This window comes from Nelumbo lutea, chromosome 3 (assembly GCF_056320005.1).
Source record: "Nelumbo lutea isolate HS-2025 chromosome 3, American lotus-T2T, whole genome shotgun sequence".
Classification (NCBI taxonomy): domain Eukaryota; kingdom Viridiplantae; phylum Streptophyta; class Magnoliopsida; order Proteales; family Nelumbonaceae; genus Nelumbo; species Nelumbo lutea.
The window spans coordinates 27,663,155-27,671,775 of record NC_142686.1 but is presented as its reverse complement, the minus strand read 5'-3'; the positions used below and the strand labels follow the sequence as shown (position 1 = coordinate 27,671,775).

The following is an 8,621-nucleotide window of genomic DNA, read 5'->3' as shown; positions in this document are numbered from 1 at the left end:
TGATCAGAAGTAGTATCTGCTCAGGTTGCCGGCGTTCCATGCTCGAGGTATTTGTTTCCCTTCCAAGGTCTCGAGCTCGCACGTACCTTCCCCAAATACCCGTCTTACTCGGTACGGACCGTCTCAATTCGGTCCGAGCTTACCAACACTAGGCTCAGGTACCATAACCTTCCGAAGAACCAGGTCATTGACACAAAAGTGTCACTTCTTGACTCGGGCATTATAGTACCGAGCTACTTTCTGCTGGTAAGTTGCAGTCCAGATGTATGCCAGGTCTCGTACTTCTTCCACCGGGCCTAGATTGGTATGGAGCTCATCATTGTTTGTCTCCTCATCATAGGCCTCCAAGCGTAGCGTAGGCACCTCGATATCTGTTGGGATCACCGCTTCCGTGCCGTAAGTGAGATTGAAGCGAATCTCACCTGTGGTAGTCTTGATAGTGGTTCGGTAGGCCCATAGCACACTGGGCAGTTCGTCCACCCATAGTCCTTTTGCTCGAACTAAGTGAGCTTTCAATCCACGGAGTAAGGCTCTGTTGGTGACGTTCGCTTGCCCGTTTGCCTGGGGGTGTGCCACCAAGGTGAAGTTTTGTTGTATTCCCATCTCGACACACCAGTTTTGAAACTTGATGTCCTCGAATTGCTTTACGTTGTTGGAGATGATTACCCGAGGTAGCCCAAAGCGACATACTATATTCCTCTAGAAGAAATTTTGTATGTTGTGGGCCGTGATCGTCATTAGGGGTTCCGCTTCCACCCACTTCGTGAAATAATCCACTGCTACCACCAGAAACCTCCTCTATCCTGTCGCAAGCGGGAATGGGCCAATTATGTCAATTTCTTACTATGCGAAGGGCCATGGGCTGGTGAGGTATTTGAGGTCGGCAGCAGGTCGGTGGTGGATGGCGTGCCTCTGACACTTGTCGCACTTCTTAACTAGCTCGAGTGTGTCTGCCTTCACTGTGGGTCAGTAGTAACATTGTCATAGCGCCTTCTAGGCAAGAGCCTTACCCCCAAGTGTCCTCCACACAGGCCTTCATGGGTGTCACGGAGAATGAACTCGGCCTCTGACGGTCGCAACCAGTGCAAGTAGGGGAGCGTGAAATATCTCCTGTACAGTAGTCCATCTATAATGGCGTACTTAGCCGACTGGCGCTCTACCCTTCGAGATGCATTGCAATCTACAGGAAGGGTCCCGTGAAGCAGATAATTCGCGAGTGGATCAATCCAGCTCGGCTCTGCTTGTGCTATAGGAGCGACCTCTCCTGCCCCCCCAAGAATGCCAAGCCGAGGTAGGTCCTCTATGTACACGACCCGCATGGTGTTGTTACTTCTGCTGGCTAACCGGGACAAGGTGTCAACCTCAGCGTTCTCAGATCTCGGGATGTGCCTGACGAAATAAGATGTGAAGCCACATAGAACCTCTCTACCCTTGGCCAAATAAGCAGCCATGGTGGGGTCGCGGGCTTCATACTCATCGCTGACTTGATTGACCACGAGTTGTGAGTCGCTACATATGATGAGGTGCTTAGCCTTCACTTCCTTTGCGAGAGCAAGTCCGGCTACTAATGCCTCGTACTCTGCTTCGTTGTTGGATGCTGCGAACCTGAACCGGAATGCGTATTCCAGCTTCACCCCACTTAGACCGTATAGAATTATCCCCACACCGTTTCTTTGTTGGTTGGACGAGCCATCAACATGGAGGATCCAGGGCTCCTCGTCCCAGGTCGGACTTGCTCTAACCGGGATTGGTGTCGCACCGGTTGAAGTCTCCTTCGTGTGCTCGAGCTCATCCATCTCGGGGATTTCAGTGTTGAACGTACACTCTGCCAAGAAATCGGCCAAGGCTTGGGCTTTAATCGTCATCTGAGGTTCGTACCGGATATCATACTCGCTGAGTTCGATGGCCCATTTCGTCAATCTTCTAGACAGCTCGGGCTTGAGCAAGATCTGTTTCAGAGGCTTGTTGGTGAGGACGACGATGGTGTGGGCTTAGAAGTATGGATGAATCTTCCGATCTACTATGACTAGCGCGTACACCAGCTTCTCAATCTCTGGATACCTTGTTTTCAACATCTTGCAAAACCTTGCTAACATAGTAGATGGGTTGTTGGACCCGATCTACCTCTTTTATCAATACCGAGCTTACCACTTCATCACTCGCGGAGAGGTACAGCTTTAAAATATCCCCTTCCTCGGGTCAGGTCAAAATCGGGATGCTAGCTAAGTATCTTTTTAGCTCGTCGAAGGCTAGTTGACACTCCATGATCTACTCGAAGTCTTTACTTTTCTTTGTAGCCTTAAAGAAAGGTATGCAGTGATCTGCCGAATTTGACATAAAACGGCTTAGACCAGCTATGTGGCCATTCAGCCACTGAACCTTTTTTAGTTTGCGAGGTTGTCTCATATCTAAGATGGCCTTTATCTTTTCCGGGTGGGCTTCGGTGCCACGTCGGTTGACTATGTAGCCTAAGAATTTACCCGAGGTGATTCCAAAGACACATTTGTTGGGATTTAACTTCATGGTGTATTTTCGTAAAATTTCAAAAATATTTTGAAAATCATTTAACAAAAAATTTGAAAATTGGGTCTTAACGACCATATCATCTACATAGCATTCAACTTTATTGCCGATTAATGGCTCAAAAATCCTATTTACAAGTCTTTGAAAGGTTGTCCTGGCGTTTTTTAGTCCGAATAGCATAACCTTATAGTAGTACAATCCAAGCTCGGTTATGAAGGCCATCTTTTCTTCATCGGCAGGGTCCATCCTGATCTGGTTGTAACCCAAGTATGCATCCAGAAAGCTCAACAACTCATGCCCTGAGGTTGCATCCACTAAGCGGTCGATCTTGGGCAGCGGGAAACAATCTTTTGGGTAGGTTCTATTCAGGTCGGTATAAACGACGCACATGCGTCATTTACCATTGGCCTTTTTTTTCAGAACTAGGTTAGCTACCTAGCTCGGGTAATGGACCTCCTTGATGAAGTTTGCTACTAAGAGCTTCCCGACCTCTTCATCGACTATCCTCCAGCGCTCCGGGGCGAGGTTGCGTTTCTTCTGTCTAACAGGCCTGACTAAGGGATTAGTCTTTAGTTTGTGAGTTAGAACTTTAGAATCTATTTCGGGCATTTCTACCGTGGACCAAGCAAATACATCTAAATTTTTAAGTAAAAAACTTATCAGCTGAGAGCAAAGTGGTTCCTCAATCGAAGCGCTGATCTGGAGGGTCTTAGCTGGATCATTTGTTGAGACGGGGATATTAACCGTCTCCTCTATCAGTGTAGCTCGCTCATCGGCATGCTTCGTAGGTCGCTCGAGCTCGATGTTAGCCGTTAGCTTGGCTTTTCCCTTAAGGGCGGCGTCGTAGCATTTGCGTTATTCGAGCTGGTCGCCTTGCACAACCCCTACTCCATAGTCCGTAGGGAACTTCATTGCCAAGTAGTAGGTGGATACTACCGCATGTAATGCGTGCATAATGGGCCGACCTACTATGGCATTGTATGGGGAGGGAGTTGCAACCACTGAGAATGTGTGCGCGAACCTTACAATATTTGGCCACGTGCCGACCTCTACTAGTACTGAGAATCACCCTAGAGGTCTGACTTCCTCGCCGCTAAAGCCTACTAGGGGGGTATCCATTGGCTTAAGGTCACTTTCCCGGAGCTGGAGCTTGTCGAAGACGTCCTTGAACAGAATGTCGGCCGAGCTACCCGAGTCCACTAGGACGCGCTTGACTTCGAAATCATTTATCCTCAGCTTTATCACCAGGGTGTCATTGTGAGGATATTGGATCCCGCGCGCATCATCCTCCATGAAGTAGATAGGGTCTTCAAGTATGGGTCGCTTTGGCGAGTTCTGCTCCTCGTTTTCTAATTCGCGAATTGAAGTTTGACCTGCTACCGAAGTGTAGCTCGCAATGATGGACCCACCAGTAATCATATTGATTACTCCACGGATTGGCCTTTCTTCGGGCACTGTGGCGGCTACTCGTTCTACCTATTACCGGACTCGGGAGCATTTCTTCTCTGGTCTCCCTGCCGGTCTGTTTGGTGATCTGCTTGGTTTCTTTCTTCTCTTTGTATAAAATTCTTTAGATACCCGCAACGGATGAGCTTCTCGTTCTCGTCGCAGAGATTCCTACAATTCTCTGTATTGTGTCCGTGGTCTTTGTGAAAGTGACAATAAACGTTCCTGTTTTTGGTGGTGGGATCTCCCCCCAACCGAGGTGGCCACTTGACATAGGAGGAGTCTTTGATTGCCATCAGGATTTCTCCTCGCTTCGTGTTGAGGGGTGTATAGCTCGTCCTTTCAACAGGCAGAGTTCTGGAATGCCAACCTGATGTGCGAGTTTGCAAAGGAGATCGACTCCTGGACTTGTTTCCCCCCTGGTCGGAGACTTGCTCTTCCTTCGTTTATTCTCATCATTACATGTGTTGTCACCTTCTCTTTTTCTCTTTTCTGTTGGATTATCGGTTCTCTGGTTCATCTCTTTCTCGATCCCGATGAACTGATCAGCGAGCTTGAGGAATTTTGTGATGTCTTTCTGCTTGTTGGCCACCACATGCCATTTGAACTCCCTGTGAGTTATGCCCTTCTTTGCAGCCGTTAGCCTCACCGCTAGGTCTAGGTCGGGGATCTGCAGGCAGGTGTCATTAAAGCGCTTGGTGTAGCTTCTGATGGACTCCCCTTCTCTTTGAACTACATTGAGAAGGCTTTCTTGGGACCTCGAGCACTTCTTGCTAGTCATGAAGTGCGAGGTGAACAACTCCACGAACTGCGCCCAATTATTGATTGTTCCTAGAGTGAGATTCCGGTACCATGTGCAAGCTACTCCTTTGAATGTGGTGGAGAAAGCCACGCACATGCAGGACTCGTCAGCCCCAGCTAGGTGCATCTGAGACTGAAAGGAGTCTACATGGTCATTAGGATCAAAAGATCTGTCAGACTTGTCGAGGGGAGGCATTTTGAAGTCTTTGGGCATCGAGGTCCCCAACAACTCAAAGGACAAAGGGGACAACCCGGAGAGGAGAGGAGTGGTCTCTGTGGCTACTGAGCTCTCCTCTTCTTTACCTTTAATCTGTTCTTGTTGGTTTGGCCTCGCGAGCTGGTTGTTCTGAGTTGAAGTTCGGCGTGCCTTGTGACGCCTTCGCTGCTGCTTCTTCGTCGGCTCTGCATTGGTGCTGCTAACCTCTCTGTGGTCTAGTACTATTCTGCCATGAGGTAGCTCTTGGTTCCCTAGATGTTGAGGCTGACTGCCATGGATGGAAGGGCCTTGCCTTGATTTCGCGCCACAACCCCGAATCGGTTACCTACGAGCGAACCACCTTCTTGATGCGAACGCCGAGGAAGAATGGCTCTAGTGGGCTGAGTGTCTTCGGACCTGTTTCCGAGGTTGTCTTGCGAAGCAGGTGGAGTGATGTGTTCGTCTTTCCTCCCACAAGGTGAGCCTTGGCTCTTGGCAGGGACTGGGACTTGAGAAGTCTCCTCGCCTCGGTGGGGAGATCGAGTGATGTCCTGCACGCGAGGTCAGTTCTGCTGAGATGCTGGGTGCCAGGGTGGAACCGGCTACTGGCTTTGCGGTAGTGGAGGGAACTGTTGCTGGTAGAACTGATAGAACATCTATTGTTGGTATTGCTGGAATTGTTGGACCTGTTGCATTTGGACCTGAATGGCCCTTCACGCAGTGTACCATGTCGTTGAACTGGGATTGCCCGACTCTGGGAGAACCACAGATGGTTCAGTGAAGGCCGTGCCCACGACTTGAGGGAGCAGGGCATTTACCTGTGTAGCGCTTTGTGGCACAGTCAGTGTTGGGATCCCAGCCACAGTAAGTGGTATGGTGAACTGACCAATGCACATTGATGGCAACTAAGGTTGCCCCCCAGAGACGTTCATTTCAGTGCTCTGTCCGGCGTGACTAGAGGATGCCATTGATTTCAGATGAGCTATTGATTGTGAAGAAGGCTTTTTGTAGCGTTCCCACAGATGGCACCAATTGATGTTGCGCAATCTCACTACTCCCTACTGGAGGATGATTTGGCTTCCAGTCGATCGGTAAACTAGGTAAATCTGCAAAAAAATGATTAAAGAACTCAGGGTGGCTAGCCTGACGAAGTCGCTTCGATGCTTAAGTTAGATAGTTGTTGCACGTTGAATAGTTTTGAGAATGTAGAGAGATTGAGGGCTAGAGAACAGAGAAATCATGCGTACCTGGGGTCATCGGAGTTGGAGCCTTTATATAGCTGAGTACTTGCGGGTTTTGCGGATTTGTTCCGGGATCTTCGTCACGATGGGATCCGTTTCCGCTTTAATTGGAGGATAATGTTACCAACTGATAAGGCTTATCAGTTCCTCCCGAACCGGGCAAGGAGGAGATAAGGCTTGCTATTATGCGGCGTGATCCCGCGAGGTTCGGGGTCTGTTGGAGAGATTTCCGGAGTCATCATGTAGTGGTCTGGGTCGGTATCCCCGAGCTTATACTTTTTTAGTTCCGAACTAAACTAAATGCCGAAATACCTTGGGACCGAGGTGACTTAATACCGAAGTGACCCTATACCGAGGTGGTTGAGTGTCCGAACTCAAATAGACATATCGGACTGATCTGTCATCTCTTGATCGGATCGTGTCCACTTGTCCCTTTTTTACTAGTTCGGGCCAAATCAACCTTCATCAAAAAATACATACAAAGCGTTATTCCTGAATTTTGTGGCATTGTGAAAGAGAGGTTTATAGCAAAGGTTGCATGAAGAACAGTCCTTTCTTCCGGTAACCGAATCTTCCTGTTCCACATGCAACTTTCATAGATGCTTAATTGGTGTTTGATTGACTAGAAATACAACCACCATCGGCACTGCCTTGACACCCCTGCAGACACATATTGGGTTTACACCGGTTGCATGGTGTTTTCTACCATTTGAACAGTGAGTCAGTGACAACCCACCGATTGGGTTTCCTCGTCATCGGTTTGCAACATCGCCTCTCCAAGTACAGCAGTTACAACACTTCACTTTCATCTTTTCATCGTCGGTTCCACTTCATCCCCTTCAGCATCAAGGAATAGCGGTTCTTGTAAGCAACGGTGATTACTTGTTGCATTTGGTAGTTCGCTTGGTCTCCGAAAACACCACCACGAAGGACGCCTCGAAAGATGTCTGTTTTACAGACTTAGCAATCTCGTCTGATTCCGTCTCCCTGAAACGGAACCCCCTCTCTTCTTCTTCTTCTTCTTCTTCTCATCACCGAATTAAATGAGAGTTAATCTCTCCTTTTCTTTGCTTGAAAAAAAAAAAAAGCGAAACTGCGTCTGATTCATTTGGTCGGGATTGGGAGAGGAAGGTGAGGAACATTGGAAATAAAAATGGGATTATATAAAAATTTAAGGATAAATTTTTTAAACTACCTTTATAATTTAGCTAATTGACAAAGTATAAAATATTGATAGAAAGACTGAAATATCTATTTACCCTTGTGTCAAATTAAAAGCTCCTCCGGTTCTTCTTCATCTTCCTCAAATGGTCATCACCGCCCAATCTTTCACCAGTGTCTCCTCTGTTATCTCTTCCCTCCTCCTCTCTCTCAAAATCTTTGTCCCATCACCGTCAAGCTAGTCGGTTCTTTCTCTTCCTCAGCCTCCTAAGGTTCGAGTTTTTCTGTTCTGATGAACAGGAGTTGGTGTTTTGACTTCTAAAAAACATTGGTTCACATCCAGAGAGAATGGCTTCTCAGTAAAGAAAGGAAAGGTACAAAAAAAAAACCTTGTAAAAGGATCCCTCCGATGGTGTTTTTTGATTCACAGAGAGAAGAACTTAAAAGGGTTTGTCCGTTAATCTAGGTTCTTCACATTGGACCTCGATTCTGGTCCTATTGTTTCTTCCCGGAAGAGAGATTTTGTGGTTGAGAATAAATCCTCTGAAGTTCCAATAGAATGATTCTGATTCCATTGTTGCTGATCGTTACGCATTTCGTAACCTCTGTCGGGATCATCTTTTAACCGACTTCAATCGCAAGAGCCAATCCACCTAAATATCTACGAAACTGAGGTTCGTAGGTTTCCGGGTTGATTTGCTTTCTTTTTCCCCTTTTATATTTTGAACCTATCCTACAACTCGAGTGGAGGAGGTCTTTGGGTTTTCGACATTAGAGCACGATTAGAGTCCACCCATCTTGTGTTCTATTTGATCAGTTTAAATTTTATCATGAGTTGGACAGCATTTATAAAGTCTTTTTTTTTTTTACCTAGAGCTATCGAATTTGACCCTGAACTGTAATCCTGTGTTCTTTTTAAGGTATCTGTCACCGAAATAGAAAAAATAAACTAAAATAAAAAAACAATGAAAAACAATAACAACAGAACACAACAGTTCGATTTGCCGTGTTTTTTCTGCAACACTCCAATCGTGTGTACGAGATGTTGAAAGGAAGACAACAGCTTGGTTTGAAACAGAACACACTGTTGAAAGGAAGACAGACGGTGAAGATTAAGAAGGATGGAGGGCAAATTTGGGTTTTAAAAAAATTATAATGTCAGGTGTGTACAAGTTTTAACAGAATATTAGAGATGCTTACGATAAGGGTAATGTTAGTCAATTGTAGAAATAGGATAGCGTTAGACAATAGTC

General features: G+C 46.8%; 2 protein-coding genes across 2 annotated transcripts; both read right to left on the bottom strand.

Moving 5' to 3' along the window:
• Positions 1 to 201: 201 nt before the first annotated feature.
• Positions 202 to 603, bottom strand: LOC148863843 (uncharacterized). The gene has a single exon (XM_088976287.1). It carries the CDS (start codon positions 601 to 603, stop codon positions 202 to 204), a length of 402 nt encoding a protein of 133 aa, XP_088832413.1.
• Positions 604 to 956: 353 nt separating this feature from the next.
• Positions 957 to 1,865, bottom strand: LOC148863842 (uncharacterized). Its single transcript, XM_088976286.1, has one exon. It carries the CDS (start codon positions 1,863 to 1,865, stop codon positions 957 to 959), a length of 909 nt encoding a protein of 302 aa, XP_088832412.1.
• Positions 1,866 to 8,621: the final 6,756 nt, after the last annotated feature.

Coding starts and splice junctions, on each gene's coding strand:
- LOC148863842 (XM_088976286.1), bottom strand. CDS start 1,865: ATGACGATTAAAGCCCAAGCCTTGGCCGATTTCTTGGCAGAGTGTACG.
- LOC148863843 (XM_088976287.1), bottom strand. CDS start 603: ATGGGAATACAACAAAACTTCACCTTGGTGGCACACCCCCAGGCAAAC.